The sequence below is a fragment of the Girardinichthys multiradiatus genome, chromosome 4 (assembly GCF_021462225.1).
Source record: "Girardinichthys multiradiatus isolate DD_20200921_A chromosome 4, DD_fGirMul_XY1, whole genome shotgun sequence".
In the NCBI taxonomy this organism is placed as follows: Eukaryota; Metazoa; Chordata; class Actinopteri; order Cyprinodontiformes; family Goodeidae; genus Girardinichthys; species Girardinichthys multiradiatus.
The window spans coordinates 24,219,446-24,244,549 of record NC_061797.1 but is presented as its reverse complement, the minus strand read 5'-3'; the positions used below and the strand labels follow the sequence as shown (position 1 = coordinate 24,244,549).

The following is a 25,104-nucleotide window of genomic DNA, read 5'->3' as shown; positions in this document are numbered from 1 at the left end:
GCTAGCTATCAGGAGATTTTGGAGCACTTCATGCTTCCATCTGCTGAAAAGCTTTATGGAGATGAAGATTTCATTTTTCAGCACGACCTGGCACCTGTTCACAGTGCCAAAACCACTGGTAAATGGTTTACTGACCATGGTATCACTGTGCTCAATTGGCCTGCCAACTCTCCTGACCTGAACCCCATAGAGAATCTGTGGGATATTGTGAAGAGAACGTTGAGAGACTCAAGACCCAACACTCTGGATGAGCTAAAGGCCGCTATAGAAGCATCCTGGGCCTCCATAAGACCTCAGCAGTGCCACAGGCTGATTGCCTCCATGCCACGCCGCATTGAAGCAGTCATTTCTGCAAAAGGATTCCCGACCAAGTATTGAGTGCATAACTGTACATGATTATTTGAAGGTTGACGTTTTTTGTATTAAAAACACTTTTATTTTATTGGTCGGATGAAATATGCTAATTTTGTGAGATAGGAATTTTGGGTTTTCATGAGCTGTATGTCAAAATCCTCCGTATTAAGACAATAAAAGACCTGATATATTTCAGTTAGTGTGCAATGAATCTAAAATATATGAATGTTAAATTTTCATCATGACATTATGGAAAATAATGAACTTTATCACAATATGCTAATTTTTTGAGAAGGACCTGTATATGCAGAATAGAAACCAGACACAATTAGAGTGAAGGCACTTCTTGCTGCTGCAAGGTAGCATGGCTAACAACTGCAGGCCTTCATACAGATCTACTAATAAAAACGAGATTTTGATTAAAAATTCTGCCATCACTACAATGAATGTTACCTAAACGCAGGGTTCCAAAACACCGAAGCTAAAAGTTCATGCAAGCTTTTCCAGACAATTATCAACATTTTCCGTTGCTTTTGGTACTATACATATAAATGTTTACTATGAATTTACTGAAGATATTTCTATGGAGGTTTCTGGCTTCAAATAGAACAGCTCAAAAAACAACCTGTAAAATAGACGATGAAAAAAAATAAAAGGGAGGAGGATGCATGGAAGGACAAACAGATGTGCAAGTGAAGGATAAATACTTGCATGAGTGATGGATTAAATATCAGAGATTTTGAGGTAAATTGTATGGAACATTTAGGAGGTGGAACAGGGAATAAAGTCCATTAATAAGATGCAATTTCCTTGAATTATTTCCTTTTTACATGTTTTTCTACACCTTTCAACTTCCATATTTTTCTACATCTTTTAAAACTGTGTAGGAACCCTGCAGTTGTTTGGGTTGGTTTGTCATATTTTCCCAGAATATAAAACACAAATACTTTCACACAGTTGTCTAAAACATGTTTATTTTTTCAAAAGGTCTTTTAAAACATGTATTATCCATTGTTATGAATTTTCCAAAAACTGTATCTAGTCTCCCAACTACAGTTAGTAACAAAAATTACAAAGAGCATCCAAGTATTTTCATCAAACGTTACTACAAAATGTTCATGACGAATGCTGTGTGAGGAGCACAAGCTCGAAAGGTGCAGGCTACACAGTGTGGAAAGCAAAGAGATAAAAAGGTACTTTTGTAGGAAGTAACACTAGTAACTGATTTTTCTTGCCAATGGGCTCTTTTTTCAACACAAAAAAGAAAATAAAAATAAAAAGGGTAACCAAACCAGTTTTCATTTTCAATAAATATTCAGAAGCTTGAAGACAAACTGATGGCAAACAGCAGTGACATAACATAAAAAAAACTTAGAGGAAGGTCCTTGCTCTGGGCTAGAAATACTTCAGTTAAGATCTAGAATTATTATGTTTGTTATAATGAGGTTGTATGTCACGTGTACCTTGTTGTAAATGTATGTGCAAAGCATCATGATTGTCTAAAAGATCATTTGGTAACAGATTTCCATACTAACTTTCTTTTCTGATCCTTGATAATTAAGTAGGGCATATTTCAAAGTGTCCACGTACTAACATCCTGTCTGCTTATCAAGACGGTATTCCTTTCAGTCATCCCTAAATAAAGTGCTGTTGTTTGTCAGATATTTGCTTTAGTGGTCCATGACAGTGATGCCAGAGATCTTGTAAAGCCTCTTCGTCAGAATAATGTTTCCGTGAATGAGAGGCTGGTGCAGAAGACAATTTCCCTCCAGTAGTAGTGTTTGATAAGGCAAGAGAGCCGTCTCCTCCCATGTTCACTCAACAATAGCTGAGAGCAAGGCCATGGTACCCACCCCACAGAAGATGAGCAGTATTTGCAACAGGGAGTGTCTGAAAAAAAACAAAAAAAAAAAACAGATGTAAATACTCTTTTTTTTCCCCAGTAAGCTCTTCAACAGTCATACGATTGGACAAAAAAGTGGAACAGATCAATAACAGCCTACTGCTATTGTTTACTTATTTATTTTAAAAGTTTTTTTTATTCTGTGATTATGGTTCTTGCTGTTGCTGAATGATGCCTTCAATTTCTTGTCTGAGATGTGAAGGGTTGCCAAAATGGTCAAAGTGTTTGTGAATTGCACAGAAAGGTAGACTTTTTTGCATATTCCTTCAGACATCATTTGATTGTTCTGCTAGAATGTTACTGAACTGTGAAAATGTTTTAAAGCTCCCATGATTTCTATATGCTTTGCTTTCAAGTATCGAGACCTTTGACAATTAGAATCGGGTAAAGTGGACAAATGGAAGCTGTAAGTGTGGCCTAAACAACCACTAACAGCAGATGAAAACGATCTTAAAGTCATGTCTTCAGGAAGAAGGAAAACACCCTGACACAGGACCAGCAAGAAGCATCATCCTTCAGTTTGTTTACGCCAGGCTTCTGGCAACAAAATGCCTGAAAGTCTAAATTAAAACCGATTCCATGCACAACCTTTGTATTTAGACTTATTATTAGGGCTGCAACTAACGATTATTTTGCTTATCGATTAATCTCTGTACACTTCAGTTAACAATTATTCAATTACTAAATAAGTTGAATAAGTCCGATTAACTGTTTCAGCCTTACCTTTTAGGATGAATGATTTGTAAGTCTCAAATAAATTTTGTAAAAAAGTAATTTCTCTCCAAGAAGGCACTGGGCTCAAATGAGTGCCATAAACAAACAGTCCTAATCTAAAGGAACACTGTAAAGCACATTTTAAAAGCCTGATGAAATATTGTTTAAGATTAATTTAACAGATAAAATCTGGCTCCTTGGAGGCAATATATAAGGCAATAATAAAACAAGGGACTAAAAGATTTTAGCCCAGTTTTGTACACCAGCTGAATTTGTTTTTATTTAATATCTACAGACTTTTAAGTTTGCATTTACCTTAAACTGGACTCCTGTAGCAGGTCAGGTACAACATTAACCAAGGCAATGTAGAGAAAACCCCCGGCAGTGAAAGGCAGAATCCAGCTGGAGGAGTTTTCTACAAACACAATAAAATTATTCATGGATAAACTGGTTAAATTTTACAAATCTATAATATAGTGGCTGCATGTAAAATGGTCTTATACTACCTGCGCCTTTGGGTGACTGAGCACACAGGGCAAAGCAAGCTCCTAAGACCCCAACCAGAGCTGTATATAGTTGCATACGGGCGGCACTCGAGTGATCGAACCCAGCTCGCAGAAGAATGGCAAAGTCTCCCACCTGTGGATGATGACATTTTTGTCAACAAGCCAGGTATGTTATAAAGCTCCAAGATATGCAAACATTTCATTTTTTTTATGTAAAATTTGAAATGCAGGTTTATAAAAATTCTGTCACCTCATGGGGGATTTCGTGTAGCAGGATAGCAAAGGTGGTGAGAAATCCAACCTGACAGACAGAAAAACAAAACATAAATAAACCCTAAAAGCAGAGGCAAAGGACAAGGTGATTTAGACACATCATCTTAAACTTGATTTGTTTTAAAGGAGACATATGCATCCAATTTTTAGCCTTTAAATATATTTTGTTGTGTACTGAATTTAGTCTCTCCAGGTGTTGCAGAGATATCTTATATTCTGTTTGGGTCATATTTTTCAGTTAGTTTTGAGTTTTCTCTCTCATCTGTTACGTTTTTCCAACTGTTACGTCACATTATTTGCTGTGGAACAGCTAAATAAGGTCATGGACTTCTGGCTGATCAATGTCACGTATCTGCCATTTATATTTCTCACTGCGATTTTGTAGTCCAACTCAAGTATGCCTACGCTTTAAAGAGGATAAGTCTGGGTCGGTGGTTGGGTGTATTAACCCACACAATTAATTACGCCGCCCCTCAGCATCAGAACCTGTTCAAAGTGCCTGGTTAAAATTTATTTTTCATGGAAATGTTCCCCACATCTGTGGGAAAATTTCCCTACTTCAAGAACGAGTGTTTCATCAACCTCTGCCAGTATCAAGTAAGATTTGCTGTAAGACTTAATCTGATAAAGGCGTCAGTTCCTTCTGTCTATGGAAACGACCGACACAGCAAAGCGATAAGCTGCAAGTAACGCTAAAATGACGACAAACTTAATTTTACACATGAATTTATTTTGTTGATATGACGTCCTGGCCATTGTTTTGATAGTTGTAGCATCGTGCCTTCTGCTTATGTCAGCGCTGTGTGCTGCTTTTAGCTTCTTGAGGACAGAACTGTACTGCGTGTTTTGAATGGTATTACATAAACAGTTTTGCTTTGTTTTGCCGTTTTTGTCTCGTTCCTGTACTGCTAGATAATTGTTATCAAACTACAACAATGACCGAACGGGTCAAAGTGGAACGTTCTTTGACCTGAAGGGGGGCGGGGTGTGAAGAGCTTCAAGAGCATTTAAAGAGACAGAACCAAAACCAGTTGCTCTCAAGCGCACCTCAGAACAGGAGTAAAAGAGGAGCCTGTGGAGCAACAATAACAAGGAATTCAGACCAAAGCATTGCACTTCCACTTTATAGGTACTGGTCATAAAATTAGAATATAGTGAAAAAAATTTATTTATTTCACTAATTCCATTAAAAAAGTGAAACTGGTATATTATATTCATTCATTACACACAGACTGATATATTTCAAATGTTAATTCTTTTAATTTTGATGATTATAACTGACAACTAATGAAAACCCCAAATTCAGTGTCTCAGAAAATTAGAATATTACTTAAGACCAATACAAAAAAGGGATTTTTAGAAATGTTGGCCAACTGAAAAGAATTAACATGAAAAGTATAATGGTGCGTTCACACCAAACGTGATTTCTGCGAATTTTTCGCCTCATTTATGTGCTTTTGCCCGTTTCACATTCCGCGTGAACTCCGCGTTGGCATTCGGCAACAAGCGGCAACGCTTCGCCGCATCATCAAATAGGAGGAGCTTCCATCTGCTGCTTGCTGGTTTCAACTGAACATGGCGGACATGGATTTCACGGGTAATCACGGTGTTTTACTTGTGGAGAGCCGAAAAACGCCGCCGACGTCAACGTCCCTCGGTTCACCAGTTTCTTCAGGGACGGGAACAGTTCGGAGATAACCACCACCTACTCCAGGAGCTGCGTCTGGATGACGGTCGATTTCAGCGGTACTTCCGTCTATCCAGGACCCAGTTCGACTATCTGCTGCCCCGTGTTGGGAGACGAATCGGCCTCCGGGACGCCAACTACCGGCGACCGCAGTGAAGCCAGCCCGAAGCCGGACACCGGACACTCAAGCTCCGCGGAACCAGCGGCATCCAGCCCACGGCCGATCCGAGTCAGGCACCCAGATTTCGGCTAGCTGCTCTCTGTTGCTCCCTCTTCTGACGCGCGGTGGTTCGCTAGGGACCGTCAATAAGTTTCTGTACCAAACAATCGTGGAAAATCTGAATGCCTGAATCGGATCAACCATGAGCTAGATGCCGCTAACTCCGCGGAGCTTGAACATCCAACTTCAAACTAACTTCACCACGGTTTAACGGCGCTGTATCCCTGCCGCTGAACGCCTGTCCATCTGTCTTCGGTGAGTAAATAAATCTCAGCTCAGTAAAAAAACAGCCGATTTTTAATGTCCACATCTCCTAAATTTAAGATATTTGTGCCTAAACATAACCAGGCCAGGTCCTTTCTGTACTTGTCTCGGTAAAAGTAATTAGTTGAGTCATACAACTCTGGCTTGCCGCACACCGCCACTATGATCTGGTCCTCCATCATTGACAACTGCTTCTTCTCCGCTTTGGTCCTTCACCCTACGTCACAGCCACATCCAGTCCCTGATTGGTTGACGCGACGCGAATTTAGGAAAAAGTTCAGATTTTTCAACTCGTCCATCACGCCGTTCCGCTCCCGCTTCGCTTGCTGCGCCGCGTCCTCCGTGTCCTTCGCACCGCACCGCTCCTGAACGCGCCTCTACATAGGGATAACATGTAAATTGGCCACTCCTTTTGCAGAAATCGCATTTGGTGTGAACGCACCTTTATGAGAGCCCAGGTTGCTCCAATAGTGGCCTTCAGCTCTTCTGAATTGTTGGGTCTGGCGTTTTGCATCTTCCTCTTCACAATATCCCATAGCTTTTCTATAGAGTTAAGGTCAGGCGAGTTTGCTGATCAATTAAGAACAGGGATACCATGGTCCTTGAACCAGGTACTGGTAGTTTTGGCTCTGTGTGCAGGTGCCAAGTCCTGTTGGAAAAATAAATCTGCATCTCCATAAAGTTGGTCAGCAGCAGGAAGCAGAAGTGCTCTAAAACTTCCTGGAAGACGTCAGAAAACACAGTGGACCAACACCAGCAGATGAAATGGCACCACAAACCATCATTGACTGTGGAAACCTTTCACTGGACCACAAGCAACGTGGATTCTCTGCCTCTCATCTCTTCCTCCAGACTCTGGGACCTTGATTTCCAAAGGAAATGCAAAATTTGCTTTCATCAGAGAACATAACTTTGGACCCCTCAGCAGCAGCCCAGTTCATTTTGTCTTTAGCCCAGGCAAGACGCTTCTGACGCTGTATCTTGTTCAAGAGTGGCGTGCCACAAGGAATGCGACAGCTGAAACCCATGTCTTGCAGATGTCTGTGTGGTGGTTCTTGAAGCCCTGACTCAAGCTGCAGTTCACCCTTTTTTAATCTCCCCCACATTTTTGAATGGGTTTTGTTTCACAATCCTCTCCAGGGTGCGGTTATCCCTATTGCTTGTACACTCTTTTCTACCACATCTTTTCCTTCTTTTCACCTCTCTATTAATGTGCGTGGACACAGAACTCTGAACAACCAACCTCTTTAGCAATGACCATTAGTGTCTTGCCCTGCTTGTTGCAAGGTGTCAATGGTCATCTTTTGGACTGTCAAGTCAGCAGTCTTCCCCATGATAGTGTAGCCTACAGAACCAGACTGAGAGACAATTTAAAGGCCTTTGCAGGTGTTTTGAGTTAATTAGCTGATTAGAGTGTAGCACCAGGTGTCTTCAATATTGAATCTTTTTACAATATTCAAATTTTCTGAGATACTGAATTTGGGGTTTTCATTAGTTGTCAGTTATAATAATCAAAATTAAAAGAAATAAACATTTGAAATATATCCGTCTGTGTGTAATGACTGAATATAAACTGCTCAAAAAAAATAAAGGGAACACTCAAATAACACATCCTAGATCTGAATGAATGAAATAATCTAATTGAATACTTTGTTCTGTACAAAGTTAAATGTGCTGACAACAAAATAAGACAAAAATCATCAATGGAAATCTAATTTATTAACCATTGGAGGCCTGGATTTGGAGTCACACACAAACGTAAAGTGGAAAAACACACTACAGGCTGATCCAACTTTGATGTAATGTCCTTAAAACAAAACAAAATGAGGCTCAGTATTGTGTGTGGCCTCCACGTGCCTCTATGACCTCCCTACAACGCCTGGGCATGCTCCTGATGAGACGGTGGATGGTCTCCTGAGGGATCTCCTCCCAGACCTGGACTAAAGCATCCGCCAACTCCTGGACAGTCTGTGGTGCAACGTGACGTTGGTGGATGGAGCGAGACATGATGTCCCAGATGCATATGGTCTCACAAGGGGTCTGAGGATCTCATCTCGGTACCTAATGGCAGTCAGGCTACCTCTGGCGAGCACATGGAGGGCCATGCGGCCCTCCAAAGAAATGCCACCACACACCATTACTGACCCACTGCCAAACCGGTCATGCTGAAGGATGTTGCAGGCATCAGATCGCTCTCCACGGTGTCTCCAGACTCTGTCACGTCTGTCACATGTACTCAGTGTGAACTTGCTTTCATCTGTGAAGAACACAGGGCGCCAGTGGCGAATTTACCAATCCTGGTGTTCTCTAGCAAATGCGAAGCGTCCTGCACGGTGTTGGGCTGTGAGCACAACCCCCATTTGTGGACGTTGGGCCCTCATACCATCCTCATGGAGTCAGTTTCTAACCGTTTGTGCAGACACATGCACATTTGTGGCCTGCTGGAGGTCATTTTGCAGGGCTCTGGCAGAGCTCCTCCTGTTCCTCCTTGCACAAAGGCGGAGGTAGTGGTCCTGCTGCTGGGTTGTTGCCCTCCTACGGCCTCCTCCACGTCTCCTGGTGTCCTGGCCTGTCTCCTGGTAGCGCCTCCAGGCTCTGAACACTACGCTGACAGACACAGCAAACCTTCTTGCCACAGCTGGCATTGATGTGCCATCCTGGATGAGCTGCACTACCTGAGCCACTTGTGTGGGTTGTAGAGTCCGTCTCATGCTACCACGAGTGTGAAAGGACCACCAACATTCAAAAATGACCAAAACATCAGCCAGAAAGCATCGGTACTGAGAAGTGGTCTGTGGTCCCCACCTGCAGAACCACTCCTTTATTGAGTGAGTCTTGATAATCACCAAAGATTTCCCCCTGTTGTCTATTTGAACAACATCATGTGAAATTGATGGTCAATAAGTGTTGCTTCCTAAGTGGACAGTTTGATTTCACAGAAGTTTGATTTACTTGGAGTTATAATGAGTTGTTTAAGTGTTCCCTTTATTTTTTTGAGCAGTGTAATATACAAGTTTCACTTTTTGAATGGAATTACTGAAATAAATCAATTATTTCATTACATTCTAATTTTATGACCAGCACCTTTATATAGACCACAACTGAATGATTTAAGTGTGAAAAGGAAGGATTTAAAAGCATGATATGTCCCCTTTAACATGAAGGAAGCCTCATGAGAAAACTTGGCTCAAAAACCTAAGATAAACATTTTTAAAAGGGAAAATGAAAGGAATAAGATTTAGTTCAATCCTTTGAAGCTAATTCTGTTGCAGAAATGGCAATTTGCTTATTTTAAGTGAGTCTAAGTGAGAAAAGACTAACAAATTAGGATATTAGTTTATAAAATGTCTGTCAGCCATTTTCTTCAGGTTTATTTACATTGTGCTTATTGTAGTTTTTTTTGTGTGCATATTTCAAAATTAAAACTGTGATAAACATACCCCCCGTAAACAGAAAATGTTGGTGAAAAGTCTTGCATGCGCATGTTTGAAATATCTAGTCAACTTCCTTTGTGGCACACTGATCAATACTTCATGCTGTTAGCCTTCTGTCTCTCCAGCTGGACTCATGTCCCAGAACTGCAGATACATGGTAACCTACTGAAGCACTACAAATCCATGTTCCTGCAGTTTAAGGTGTACCTCTTAAACAAGCTTGTATAAAAATAAATAAATAAATAAATAAAAACACTGAATGTGAACAGCTTCGAGCCGTCTAACAAGTGCTCAGTCAGTGGTCTTCATAATTAGATGGCCAAGTTTGCGAGCCTGTATATAAAGCAAAACAATGTTCTCCCAGGTGTGTCTTTCATGTTTTAATTTTACAGGGTACACTAATCAAAAACATAATACTCGCATGCAGAGAATCTGCATCTAATCTTGCCACTGCCTCGTCATTTTGCCTTCTGGTACGAAAAACAAAAAACTTCTGAATCCACTATTCTTAATATATTTAGATTATTACATTTTTTATAAAGTAGTAAGTTAAATTGGTCAGTAATACAGTTCCAAAACATTGTGTGCATTAACCACCACTACATTTATACTGTCCTTAATTCAATATGTTTGTCTGAAAATGACTCATTTTACATCACTAACTTATCAAGAAAACAGTTATTTGGTCATATTTACAAAGTTGCTTCTATATCCTTAATCTTCAAAGTGTAAATAGCAAGTGTCAAATAACAACAACAACTACTTTATGTTTGGAATTAAAAATGTATATAAAGATATTATTTATATAAACTACCACCAACATTTAATGCATGAATTCTGTCAACACTTTCTTTCCTTCTCCTGTAAAATGCACCCTTAGCAGCAACAACAGCTTTGGCTTGTGACTCTGTTCGGCTCCAGCAGAAGTCGGCCGTTTTATCCATCTAGACTATCTTTAAAAATACCGAAATGAATGCGTCTCTTGAACCTATCCGGACATTTCCACTCGTCCATCATTGCCATCGTTTCCCCCTATGAAGTCGGCCACACTGAAGCAAATTATTACCCCACACAGCGCGATTCTCCAAGCTTCTACAGCTAGTTATTGTCTTTTTCTTTTCATGCTGATGCTGAAAATCAGAAGTTAGTCATTAGTGCAAAAGATGCACTAATGACTAACTTCTGATTTACAGCATCAGCTCCTTTTGGATTATTTGACCGTAGGTAATGAAGCTGCCTTTCTCAACACACAAATGCACAAAAACATATATTAACCCAATGCAACTTTGAGCTGAGATAATCTGAAATGGGAAGATTTGTAGAGGTGAAGAAATACTGTGAAATGAAATCCTACCTTTTTGCTCACCAAAAAACTCCCAGCTACTGCCAGTCCGTGGGTAAAGTTGTCAATGCAGTTGGCAAGAAGGTTTAAGTATCCACTTGTCTGTAACACATGTACGGAAAAAAATGGTCTAAAACCTAAGAAAACATTGAGACGTAATGTCATAACATGTTCTTTTTATTACACTGCACTGAGGTTCACATCGATGCCAAGAATACACCTAAAATGTAATTTTGTCATGCATGCTTATTAAAGATGCACTGATGTGAAAAAGTATTTTGTCTCCACAGATTATTTTGCTTTGCTTTATTTATTCATTTCCTACTTAAATGTTCCAACATCATGAATTAATTGTAATCAGCCACATTTTACGGTCAATTTAAATAGTCACACCCAGCCCTGAAGTATCCAGAAAGTACTTAAATAGGACCTCACTGACAACATGCGTAGTAGGCAAGTAGGCAAAAATAAGAATCAATTTCTAAGGCTTCAGGACTCCACCGAAGCACAACGAAAACCATTATGCACACATGAAGAAAACATGGAATAGTGGTAAACCTTCCCAGGAGTGGCAGCCAACCAAAACTCCCCAAAGATTGCATAAACAACTTATCAAGAAGTTCACAAATTAAACCTGAATGACATCTGCAGCACTGCTGACCTTGGTAGCCTCGGCTAAAATATGCGCTCATGATTAAATAAGGAAGAGATTGGGCAAAGAGAGTTCCCAGGTGAAAACCACTACTGACCAAAAACAACCTCATACACCTATCTCACATTTCCAAAAAATGATCCAAGACCTTTGGGGAAATATTCTGCGGACTGACAAGACAAAAGTGGAATTTGTTTGAAAAAGTGTGCATCTCGTTACACCTGGACTAAAACTAACAGCATTTAAGAGAAAAAAAAATACCTACCGTCAAGTGTGGTAGTGCTAGTATGATGGTTCCGTCAAAACCTGAATAACTTGTAACTGAACCATGAATTCTGCTTTCTAGCATAAAAGATGTTACCTTAAGGCTGTGACCTTAAGCAATTGGTATTTACGGCTGGACACAGATCCAAATTGTACTTGCAACTACACCCCTGAACGGCTCAAAAGAATGAATGTGTTGGAGTGGCCTAGTCAAAGTTGGAATTTAAATTTTATTGAGAGGTTGTGGCATAACCTTAAACAGGCTGTTTTATTTTTCAAAAACCTTTCAATATGGATGAATAAAAATGACCTTGCAGAGAAGAGTGGGCAACATTTCATCCACAGTGATGTAAAAGACTAAGGGCTAGATGGAAGCTGTTGCCATGGCAAAGGGAGGTATTAAGTTAGGGGGAGATTACTTTTCCAGAGGGACAGGTGGTTTTGGCAGCTTTCGTTCCTCAATAAATAAAATCATCATTTGAAAACTGTGCTTTGTATTTACTCATCTAATCCGTCTTATATATTAAAATTAGTTTGATGATCTGAAAAATATGTAAAAAGTAGAAAAAACAGAAGAAATCTAAGAGGACAAAAACGTTTTTCATTGCCCCGTATTTCCACTTTGTCGTTTGGTCTTGTCTGACCTAACAGGCAAAGAATTCATTAAATATAAGTATCTTATATAAGCAGCCCATATCAAAGTCAAATGTTTATCCCCACTCTTGCCCCATTCTTCGTCATATTTTGGGATATGTTTCGGTTGTCAACATTACCTTAATTTTCTCTGAGCTATCTTGGAGACTTTGTTGCTTGAAGGATTTCCATGACTCAGCATTGTGTCTGTTTCTGAGTGTCCGTTTCTGAGTCTCTGCTTTGACGCTGAAAGCTGAATTTGACTGTGGAGAAAAACAAAGTTGAACTTTTACAGTACATGTGAGGTCATCAATTGAGGACATGCATATGCCAGTATCTTGGAAATAAAGTTTCCCCAGTAGAATCATAAAGCTCCCAGTGTTACCAATCAGAATTAAAAACAGCAAATTAATGGGAATCTAAATGGGAATCACTTTTGCTTTTAATCTGTGCTAAATGATTCACCCACAGTCAACATGAGATGACCCCTATATTTATCTCATACAAGGGCTTCTGTTTTCTGAGAATAGCCAACTTCCCTATTCCATCATTTAGAAACCACTTATGTTGCCATTTGAACTGAGCGAGAAGGAGATAACCTGCAGTCTCCCGGATTGCCACAAGGAAATGTTTGCTCCATCTTGTTGACTGAAGCATGAGGACATAATGAAGTGTGATCAATTTAAGGACTATAAATCATCTCCATCAGATTGGAGCCACATTTTCAATGCAGAGCTATCTGCAAGTCTTGTCTAAAAATGATGCATCGATGCAAAACACTGGTATAATTCATGACTAAATCTGTTCAGCTCATTACTTCTCTTGCATTTTTTTAAATAAGATTAGCACAAGCACTTAATGTTTTACAAGAAAACATTTATAGCCTCCCCCTCGCTGTAAATCTCTGTCCATGTCTATTGTTGCCTCTGCCTAAAAGCGGTGCTCTCCTGTGGACACTGAAATGGCTGAAGCAGCTGCTTCATCCCCTGCACTAAAAATAGACACGAGGAGAGGGGCTGAGACGTGGATTGCAATCTTTCCCTCACTGGCATTAGAAAGACAGGATGGAGCATGTATTCTGCCTTTACAAAACACACTGCAACAAGACGCTAGCATAAACATTTACTTTTTACCGAAGTAGTTTAAAATGTGAATAAAAAGCTTACACTTCAATAATAAATAATAAGCTCATGCTTTGATGTATATTGGACATGGTGTCTCATCTCTGAGTAAGCAGAGAAATAAAATATAAATATGAACAGCTGTTTTAAATCTGTGAGCTGCAAATACAGCATCCGTGAGGGTTAAGCGGCTCTTTGATAAATGCTTTTAGCCTTTGACTGGATGACAGCATTTGAAGTAGATGATGCACCTGGGTAAATACATACAGAGTAAGCTGCCATATGCAATAGGGAAGCACAAACACTGGCAAAGGGGAAATAGGAGCAGCCTGGCCATATCCACCTACAGTACGATCCTAAATAAAAAGATGAATATCTGCTTTGCTTCTTTTTTTAAAAAGGCAGAAAGCTTCACATTATGTTGGCACTTGCTTTTCACATCATTTATAAAGACAGGCGAGAATATCAATAGGGATTCCTTTCAAAATGTGTAGCTGCTGTAAACTCCTGGGTGTGCTGTGGGTCATCTGATACAAGTAATCAAAACAACACTGACAGATGTGCAGACTAAGCAGTTTAGCATCTGCACAGTGTGTGTCAACAAAGGCGCAGATATGTGAAGGCTTGTATTGACATGCGAGATCAAGAGAAATAGCAGAAACACTTACAGATAGGTTAAAATTCATGTCTGAATCTGGAGGGGCATCCTCAAGGCCGTCTTTGTCCGGGAACATTTTCTCCAGCAGGTGGAAGGCAAACAGACCGATGATTACCCACAAGCCCTGGGTCATGTAGTGGTTGTGTTTACTAGCTGGAAAGATGACAGATAGACTGTAAATATGTGGGCATGAGAGGTACACTAGAGATCTGGCGCTACAACCAAAACACTGCTTCTAAAAGCTGACACAGAACAAAATGAAGCAATGTATAAATGCAAATCTCTTTCTTTAATGAACCATTTTTTGTTTTCACAAGAGGGAAACACATTAGAATTTGATTGCATTTATGAAAAAGGTGCCCCTGAGACCCACCTGGAGGGCCAGAGAGCGCCCACGCCTCAGGAAGGAGGTGAAGAAACACATCACCAAGGAGACCGCCAATAGCAAAGCTCAAGAGCTGCTTCAGCTTCTGGCATCCAGCTGCCAAGGAAACACAGCACCAATTATGTCACGGTATGATTAACAGAGATATCCTTGCTGTTTTAGCTTTAAATACAGTTTATGATAAGCTAAAAATACAAATTTATGGCTTTAAAGAGATTGTTATGAATTAGCATCTCTTCTTTCAGCCTGTTCTCATTCAACATATGAGGCACTTAAATGCACAGTACATTACAGCTCACCATGCTTACACCACCTATAATGACACACCCACACACTCTACGGAAACTAAAACCCCTGAATGTTTCCTTCCCAAAGACGAACTTCTGGTTAGGGCTGCAATAGTCAGCACTCAGCCTAAAATAAATCTGTAATACCACATTGGTGTGGGTGGAGCCCGTCAAAGGTTTCAGCCCTCAGGCTGTGGCCAGATCACTGGAGTACAAGAATAAGAAACCTGTGCAGTAGATTATCAGAATGATTTAAAAGTTCCACATCGGGATTAAACTGGACATATCCAGAAGTGCTTTAAACCGCTACTTGCAGATATTTTCAGTGCGCAAACCTATTTTAAGAAGTAATCATCGAGTAATTAACAAGTCAATTCAACATCAAACAATTGCATTAGATTGCCATTTCATTAATACATATTCAAAGGCTCAGAGAAGTAATCCAACAAAGATGTAAATAATTCCCAAACAAAAATATAACCTTTAATACAAAATAAACTAAACTTTTTCGGCTTTAGCTGACCATCAAGATAAAATTAAACAGAAAGCACTCTTGTATTTAAATCTAGCATTGTAGAATAAGTACAAAACTTTATGCTTTTTTATGTTTTGGCACACAGCGCTGTTTCATCTCTTGTTGCACTAGGCAGCTGAAGCTCTTCCCACTCAGAAGAGGGAACTCTACTACAGACAGGGATCTTTTAAAAAAAAAAAAAGCTTTGAACTCACGTCATTGTAGTGCATAATATAAACATTATATCCCTAATTTAGATAATGTGCAGCCGTGTGTGTACTTTGCCTTTGTTGAAAGTCTTCCTCAAGCTGTGCGTTATATTGCAACAGCAAAAACGCAGCTGCATGTCTGCTTTCCAACAGCAACAACTGTTGATCCCTCTGGAGGAAATATTTCTTGTGTGGGGTTAAGATTCATCACAAAACTATTCAATTTCAAACCACAGACCGAAGAAGAAGAAAAAACTACCATCTGTTATTACAAATTGTCATTTTTAAATAATTGTAGTGGCCATGAATGACCCCCTATACCAGCTCTACAGCAAAACAGAAGAAACAAAAAAAAGCTGTATGCATTTGTCTTAGGAAGATATTTAACAATTTAGTATTTATGTAACTCATTTGATAAGACAAAACAGGAACGATTCATTGTATTGCTACAGACATTTGAACTCTAAACACATCTGCTTCCAAAATAATAAAGCAATTTATCAGTTGGGCAAAAACATGGTTTAATAAGAGTTCATGTGAGTGGGAAAACATGAAAATGAAAATGCTGAGTTTTAACTCAAAACAGACATCAATATTATGAGTCACTTTTAAACTGTAGTTACGCCATATATTGTTATCTCCTACCTTCCGTTTTAAGGGCAGCTCTTGCTTCAAAAGGAATAACAAGCAGAGGGAAAATCCCACTCAGGCCCACAGCGACTGAGCCCACCAGGGACAGGAGCCATACATGCGTGTGTTCACTGGTTAAAAAGTCTGCGACCGCCTGCAGGCCTGGGAGGTCATCTGCCAGACTAGGGCCTGGTCCCGCAGCTGTAGCTGTTGCATGAGCCATAGAGCTTTGTGTCATCTTCTGGCTGCTTGATGCTCCCCTGGAGGTGAGCATCAGCAGAGCAGCGGGGATGAGCAGAGCAGCGACAGCCCAGCTGGGCTTCCAAAAACCTCCACTTTTCATCCGTCCCACAGCCCAAAACACACTTGGAGCCAGTGACGCTGTAAGAGAGTAAGATGAGACAAAAAGACTAAGAAACTACAGGTTTAAATGTGTTACTTTGCTACATTCAAAGGGTTGGATTCTAATGCCACTGAGGACAAAAAAGATAAAATAAACCACTAATTAAAATAAAGAAATTATAACGAGATAATCCTTTAGGTTGCAAATAATTTCTAAAATGGTTCATAGTGAAATGTATGACTGAAGTAATGGCAGTAGAAATTCTGGGCACATAAAAAAGCAAAAGCTGTATGTGATTTAAACAAGCTCCATGATGTTGTGCTCTGACCACTCTGCAGGTGTACTTTCACAAATAGAGCCAGATCGCTTCACCGCATTATACTGCAGACCACTTGTTTTCAACAGCCAAGAAAATAACAATTTCAGTAAAAACTGTTTCAGTTTGAAGCTAATGACATACAGCCAGGGTTCTGGTTATTTGCAGCAAACACTTGGATCTCTGTGCAACATACAGCAGAGCTCAGAGCTGACAGTTTGCTCAGTGGGCAACAGAGATTGCCAAAGGAAACTAGGAGCATGTTTTGCTATTGATCTGACAAGCATTCCATTGTCTTTGAAAAGGCTCTGCCACCGAAGACTGTTTTTGCTCTCTAGTTCGTGTCTTTTACACCAAACTGACTGCAGCTGCCAGCACCCAAATATCTCTCCAAATCCCCAGTGTCTGGAGAAAAAAAACTTGATTCGAGCATCAGTCAGTCATCAGTCATTTTCTACCGCTTCTTCCATAGTGGGTCGTGGGGGAGCTGGTGCCTATCTCCAGCAGTATATGGGCGGAAGGCGGGGTACACCCTGGACAGGTCGCCAGTCCATCGCAGGGCAACACAGACACACACAGGACAAACAACCATGCACACACTTAAGGGCAATTCAGAGAAACAAATTAACCTAACAGTCATGTTTTTGGACTGTGGGAGGAAGCCGGAGTACCTGGAGAGAACCCACACATGCAAGGGGAGAACATGCAAAGACACCAGGCCGGGAGTCGAACCCAGGACCTTCTTGCTGCAAGGCAACAGTGAAGTAGGGTTGTCAAAATAATAGATATTTCGATATAATGGATACTAAAAAAGGAATTATTCAACAATGCATGTTTGCATCAAAATCGAAATAAACTGTCTCATTTGCCTAAACTGTGGCACTCCTTCGGCTGCAGCGCTGGAATAACAGAGACACGCCGCCCCTCCTCTTCCTGCAGTCACTCACTTGACCACAACAATAAACCTCTGCTAACATGGCGAGTACAGCCAGAAAAAAGCATATGCCACCCTCTTTAGCTGACTAAAGAGTTGTAAACTTTCAGGGCAACATAAGCTAAAGCTATCCGTTTAAATATTAGCTTCACTTACACAACAGCCTAAAGAGTGTTCTGTTGGTCTGAACTCCCAGGTCGAGATACGCCTCCCAGATGCGCAGTTCCGAACAACGCAACGCTCCCTTCTACTGTGGTACGAGTCAATGCAGAGAAATGTTAATCAGCTGACGGCTCAGTCAGCTTCTAAATAATGAAGTGTTTGGAATGACCTTTGTTATTGTTAGTTATAGATAAGTTTTTACACACACACACTATAATGATAAAGTATAAATTCTAATGTTTTCACTTTTGTTAGGATATGGATAAGAATCCTTATTGACGTACATTACAAGGATAAATAACCTACGGTTTGACATAAAGTTTAGTACATTGGGTTTGATGGGGGAACAACTCCGAGGCATCTAACCGCCAACAGGGTGCAGTAGCTCGGACAGAAGCAATAAAACAAACTACTGATTATATAAATTCTATATTTTTCTAAACAAGGGCTGATGTGTCCACTGCTTATTGGTTTTGCTCTAATTAAAGAAGAAAAAAAAATATTGTCATATTGTAATTATAGCATTTTTTTGTTCTGTTCACTAGAAAGAACCCTGTGCCTATCTAAACTTCTTGAGAAAATAGTTGCTAATCAAATGTGTGAGCATTTACACAGCAATGACCTGTTTGAAGAGTTTCAGTCAGGTTTCAGAGCTCATCATAGCACTGAAACAGCTCTGCTCAAAGTCACTAATGATATTCTTATGGCCTCAGATAATGGACTTGTGTCTGTACTGGTTCTGTTAGATCTCAGTGCTGCATTTGATACAGTCGACCATAATATTCTCTTAGAAAGGCTGAAATTGCTGTAGGGATCAGGGGAACAGCGCTAGGCTGGTTTAAATCTCATCTGTCTGACAGATTCCAGTTTGTTCATGTAAATGATAAATCATCTTTAAACTCCAGGGTTAATTGTGGAGTACCACAGGGTTCAGTACTTGGGCCAATTCTCTTTACTATATATATGCTTCCAATAGGTCAAATTATCAGGCAGCATAGGATAAATTTTCACTGTTACGCTGATGATACTCAGGTTTACTTATCCATGAATCCTGATGAGCCCAACCAGTTAGATAGACTACAAGCATGTCTTGAAGACATATAAACTTGGATGACTTTACGTTTTCTGCTTCTAAATTCAGACAAGACAGAAGTTGTCGTCTTTGGACCGGAGTCTTTAAAAAAGAAACTGCTTAGTCAATCACTTAACCTGGATGGCATTAAATTGACCTCCGGTAATAACCTTGGTGTTATTTTTGACCAGAACATGTCATTTAAATCCCATATTAAACAGGTTTCTAGGATTTCCTTCTTTCACCTCCGGAACATTGCAGACATCGTCGGCGCCAACACAACCAAGAAGGCGCCGACGATGTCAGCCTCGGAGCTTCGCTCTCTCTTTGTTTTTATGTTTTTCGAGTCACAGTACTGTCGTCTCGGGCCACAATCCTGTGGTCTCATTCAGTAGAGAGGAACTTCTCAACATCAGAGAGTCCTCTCTTGGGATTTTTTCACCATCTTTCATCGATCTGAGGTTCACTGAGCTCCTGGCAAGCGGAGCTGCGGCACTATACGGGATACTGCGCCGAAAGCGTTGGAGGGGAAAGCGTGCTGGCTTCGCACACCACTGCCTTCAATCAACCTGGCAAATGTCCGCTCTCTAAACAACAAGATGGACGAGCTGCTTCTTCTCACCGGTAAAAACTCAGACCTCCGTGGATCAGCGGTTCTCTGCTTCACCGAGACATGGCTGAGTGAAAACACCCCGGACCGCGCACTGCTGATGCCGGACTTCCAGCTGTTCAGAGCGGATCGCAGCGCGGAGCTATCGGGGAAGAGGCGAGGAGGCAGAATCTGCTTTTATATAAATGAAGGTTGGTGCAGAGACGTAAAAGTGCTGGGAAAAGCATGTAGTCTGGATCTGGAGTCATTTTCCATAATCTGTAAACCGTTTTATTCACCGAGAGTTTTCCTCGTTTATAATAATTGGCTCATATTTTCCACCGCATGGCTGCACTTCTGCCACGGAAAAACATCTTGCTGAGCTGATTACAGATTTGGAGAAAAAATACACGGACTCTTTCATCATAATACTGGGAGATTTTAACAGAGCAAACCTCTCCAATGAACTCCCCAAATACAGACAGCATATTAAGTGTCCCACCAGAGACCAAAACACACTGGACCATTGTTACACAGCTTTAAAGGACTCATATCATGCTGTTACCAGGGCTGCTCTGGGTTTTTCGAATCATTATCTAATCCACCTCATCCCAACCTACAGACAGAGACTAAGAGCTTCCAAACCCGCGGTTCACACTGTTATGAAGTGGACTGAGGAATCAAACCAGATGCTACAGGCCTGCTTTGAATGCACAGACTGGACTGTTTCTGAAACCTCAGCAACTGACTTAAACCAACTAACTGATGTGGTGACATCATACATCAGTTTCTGTGAGGACATGTGTGTGCAGACCAAGACCTTCTGCACCTTTGGGAATAACAAGCCATGGTTTACTCCACACCTCAGGAATCTGCGCAAGGACAAGGAAGAAGCTCACAGCAGCGGAGATTGGGCGCGGTACAGGCAGACCAGGAACAGACTAACAAAGGAGATCAAAGCAGCCAAGAGAAGCTACAGTGAGAAGCTTAAGAACAGCCTTTCTACTGGTGACACTTCAGCTGTATGGACTGGTCTGAGAAACCTGACTGCCTATAGGAGCCCCCGCACCCTTCCTGAACAGAGTCCTCGCCTGGCCAACCGTCTGAATGGCTTCTACTGCAGACATGACAAGAAGCCATTCACACCTCAAATCATCCCCTCTACATCCCATTCAGGAACAAATTTGACCCGTAAAACAACCAACCCCCTGCCTTCAGATCCTCTGCCTGCACTAAAGATCTCTGAGGAAGATGTAAACAGGCTCTTTCAGCGCATGAAAACAAAGAAAGCTGGAGGACCTGATAACGTCTCCCCATCATGCCTGAAAGCCTGTGCAAATCAACTCGCTCCGATCTTCACAAGATCTTCAACAAATCACAGGAGAAATGTGAGATCCGATCCTGCCTCAAACGATCCACCATCATCCCAGTGCCCAAGAAACCTATGCTGCTATAGGCTTAGGCTGCTGGAGGACATAATGACCACTTTCACCCTCTTCGCTACATTCTCACACTACTCTCCAATTTTGTATTATTTGCTGTTATTTCAGCTTTTAACCTTGTTCTCTTTTCTCTTTCTAGAAGCTACACCTGGCCTGGCTCTGTGTCTACCTGTGACACCTTTCTAGAGAGGGGAATCGTCCAAGCTTCTGCTGGCAACAACTTAATGCTCACCCTCTACCGATGATCCACATAGCCCTGTCTTTCAGTGTTTAACCCTTTCTCTCTCCTAGACATGTCGATTGACTGAGCTTTTACTGTAACTAATTATATGTGTTCTTTTTCAGACTCTAACCTTGAAAACTGGCTCAGAGTTTATCTGTTCTTTCTTTCTAGGTGAAACGACTAAAGGACCTACATCCATTAACATTTACTTTTCCTTCCCATAGAAAGTACTCCTGGATCATTGCTTCTTTGTTCTCTTTGTGTTTCTGCTCTGTTCTCTCAAACTCCCAGTCGGTCGATGGCCACTCACACTGAGCCTGGTTCTGCTGGAGGTTTCTTCCAGTTAAAAGGGAGTTTTTCCTCTCCACTGTCGCTACATGCATGCTCAGTATGAGGGATTGCTGCAAAGTCAACGCCAGTGACTGTCCACTGTCTCTACATGCTCATCTGGGAGGAGTGAATGCTGCAAGTCACTGACTGGATGCAATCTGCTGGATTTCCTTAGACAGAAAAACTTTGTATCCAATTTGAATAAATAACTAACTCTGACTGCACTGTTCAATGGTTAGGATTAATTGGAATGTATGTACCTGACTGTTGTGAAGTGCCTTGAGACAATGTGTTGTGAATTGGCGCTATATAAATAAAACTGAATTGAATTGAAAAGATGTTCCGGTGGTATCAAAAGTGGTATTGAGTATTTTTCTTAGAAAACAGACAGACTTCATTTTAGAGGATGTTGCCATTTAAATTAATAGGTGGATTTCTTTATCTATTACATTAAAAAAACAGATAACTCTAAATTGGCCATAATTTTATAGAAAATGTACAAGACATCCTGCATAGCAGGCAGTCTTTCTACATTAAACAAGAACGACTATCATCTTAGTGTGTAAGGCCCAATTGATGCAACTTTTTTTTAGCAATAATGAATTTCTAACATTAAATTTAGGTATGGAGACGAAAACTATAATGTTTACCGCCTGTGAATGCTGGAGACTATAGTAGAAATCAAAATGATAGCTTGGCTGCAACTGATCAAAAGGGATTTTTGAGTGAATTCAAAGCATAGCAGGAGTGCTACCCACTAATCCATAACTTATTGATCAGAACTGACCCATTTTCAGAGGAACCATAATAACTTGTGGATTTTTGTTTAACATCAGAGCTTGACTTGGTCAACATTTCATGCATATCCCGAAGCTATTTCCACGACACCAATAGTTTTTATCTTAACACCTGTTAGGATTAGGGTGAGACTTTTTAGCATTTAAAGTCACAAAGAAAGAAAGCTCTGTGGTATAACTCCAAAGTTTGAAGCAATTCCTTTTTGTTTTAATGAGATACTAGGGTTGTAACAATATTAAAATTTCATACTCGATACCCATAATAAGGAAAAACAACGTGGCTCAGTGGGAAGAATAGTTGTCTTTCAATCAAAACGTTGTGGGTTTGATTCCCGCTTGCGTGTGCTACATGTTTATGTGCCTCTGGGCAAGGATCTTAACATCAAGTTGCCTGCTGGTGAATGTATGCGGATTCGTGAGTGCAACTGGGTGAACATGGCTCTAGTGGAAGGCACTTTGAGTAGTCGGTATGACTGGAAAAGCACAATTTCTGTTCATAAGACACAGATTGCTTTCTAGTTAAGAGACACAAATATGATTTAACTACAATATGACATTATTTTACCTTCCTTAATTAGGGTAAAAACCGATCAGTTGGGTTTGATGTCATTCCCAGATCCAAGTTCCAAATTCAGAGGTTACTGTAACATAGCATTAGTTATAGTAGCAATCAGCATTTATTGAGTGGTTCACTGTTGTCAGATTCAGTTCCAGCTGGGAGTCCCCTCAATCTTACCTACATCACTTCCCTTTGAAGAAGTTTCTAAGGAAAGATCAACGTGCTTGACCAACTAATATGTGGTTATTACCTTTACAACAAAGTGAATTTGTTAGTTTTTACCTTTTGCCAATAATTATTACCACTACAGGCAGCAATTAGTGTAAGTTCCAGCTATAACTCTATAGCACACACATTTGTTTATATTGCCATTTTTCCATTATCACCACCAGGTAATGCACAAGTTAGATCCCTGCTCAGTTACTATAATAAGCAAAAATCTGCCATCAACTCATTTAACCATTGTACGAAATATGTAATATGCTTAGAAATGTACTGCTGAAAATTGGGACAGAGACGGAAAACTCCAGAAGCAGCAGACTTCCAGTCAGACTTCCTCCTGCTGGCTGCTTATTTATACTTTTTTTTCCATTACCTATTTTAGTATCTGACCAGCCGAAGTGGCTACCTTTAATTTAATACATGTATAAAGGATGCACGGATTTATATCACTATTAAATATTCTGCACTCGTCCTGTCTGAGAGTTAGCAAAAACACGTGGAGTAAATGTTGATTAAAATCAGTTGAACTGCGGCAGTAAATGAGCTGGAAAAACTCGGGACGCCATTACGCTAAAAGTGAGGTCAACTTGGTTTGTGAGGAAAATAATGTAGTAGCCATTTCTGATGTTTGTAGCTCAAAGTTAGCAAGCTAATAACAGTCCGGGGTTTGCAGTCGGACACAGTTGGCTAAAAAGATTAGCTCCTCAGACACGTAGCCGCGCAGTAAGTTTAACGCTAATGGCTGCTATCCTACAGCTAGCACCAGTTTCACAAACTTACTCCCATTTAAAAAAAAAAAAAAAAGCTGGTTTAAAAAACCCTAACCCCAAAAATACAACCAGAAGCTGAACTATTCGTATGTGCATACCTTGTGGTTTCGACAGTCTGCGCACCAGTGTGTCTCTGCCATCCAGACCTTGATGAAAAGCAGCGTGACTTCCAGCAGACTCTTTGCAGCCACGTATCAGGAACCATGAGTGGGAGCACCAGGGAAAATATAAACACGCGAGGGGAGTCACAGCGTGGAACCCGCCCCACCGGAGATTGTAGGACGTATCCTCCTAAAAACACAAAAACACATTTGAATGGATTATATTTGAGACTAACAAATAAGGATGAATGTAGGGGGATGGATATATTGATGATTTTGAATTTCAAATACACATGAAATTATTAAAATAACGCTTTCTGTCTACTGTATATAATGCAGCTACAGCAACCATTTTATGCAACCATGTAACCACTTTTTAACATTGTGATGCATTTCTAAAATATATCCAAGCATGGCTTAAAACATTACTTAGACTAATAAGACACCTGAGTATTATCTAGTTATTAATTTTACTCTGTACCAATAATGTTTCATTATAAATCATTTTAGAAGATTCAGGTAATGAAACATGAACATTTCTTGTAAAAGTATTAATACCCCTTGAACTTTTCCACATATTGTCACATTACAACCAAAAACATAAATATATTTTATTGGAATTTTATGTGAAAAAACAACACAAAGTGATATACAGTTGAAATGAATAACTTGAAATGAATTGAAGGAGTGAAATACGGAACATGGTCAAATTGAGTGCTGTAAAACCCAACACGTGATTAATATCGCCTCTGTGAAAATTAGAGTCCGTTTAATTTGGAGGTTATTAAAATGAGAACATGGTAAATATTAATGTTAAAAATGTTAAGGTTATCAAATTTAACACTGCCTGTTTTCATTCACTGCCTTCATTTTGGCGCCTCCAGTTTTATCATTCATCGCATTCACAGTGTAATTTTTTTTATTTCTGATAGATCGGAATAGATCGCTATGTTTCTACCAGCTTTGCAAATCTAGTGACTGAATTTTTGCCCATTCTTCTTTGCAAAACAGCTCAAGCTCAGTCAGGTTAGATGGAGAGCATTTGTGAACAGCAGTTTTGAAATCTTGCCACAGATTCCTGATCGGGTTTAGGTCTGGACTTTGACTGGGCCATTCAAACACATTAATATGTTTTGTTTTAAACCATTCCATTGTAGCCCTGGCTTTATGTTTAGGGTCATTGTCCTGCTGGAA

General features: G+C 40.3%; 1 protein-coding gene across 1 annotated transcript; it reads right to left on the bottom strand.

Moving 5' to 3' along the window:
* Positions 1-1,311: 1,311 nt before the first annotated feature.
* slc39a13 (solute carrier family 39 member 13) lies at positions 1,312-24,065 on the bottom strand. Its single transcript, XM_047364172.1, has 10 exons — positions 23,908-24,065; positions 16,066-16,431; positions 14,399-14,506; positions 14,036-14,178; positions 12,387-12,509; positions 10,710-10,799; positions 3,728-3,778; positions 3,478-3,610; positions 3,287-3,386; positions 1,312-2,244 (listed from the first exon to the last, which is right to left on the bottom strand). Exons 2-10 carry the CDS (start codon positions 16,391-16,393, stop codon positions 2,169-2,171), a joined length of 1,152 nt encoding a protein of 383 aa, XP_047220128.1. The 5' UTR covers positions 16,394-16,431; positions 23,908-24,065; the 3' UTR covers positions 1,312-2,168.
* Between the last annotated feature and the right edge of the window lie 1,039 nt (positions 24,066-25,104).

Coding starts and splice junctions, on each gene's coding strand:
- slc39a13 (XM_047364172.1), bottom strand. CDS start 16,393: ATGAAAAGTGGAGGTTTTTGGAAGCCCAGCTGGGCTGTCGCTGCTCTG. Junction 12,510..14,035: donor ACATGAATTTTAACCTATCT/GTAAGTGTTTCT, acceptor TTTTCTCCACAG/TCAAATTCAGCTTTCAGCGT. Junction 10,800..12,386: donor ATAGCTCAGAGAAAATTAAG/GTAATGTTGACA, acceptor CATGTGTTACAG/ACAAGTGGATACTTAAACCT.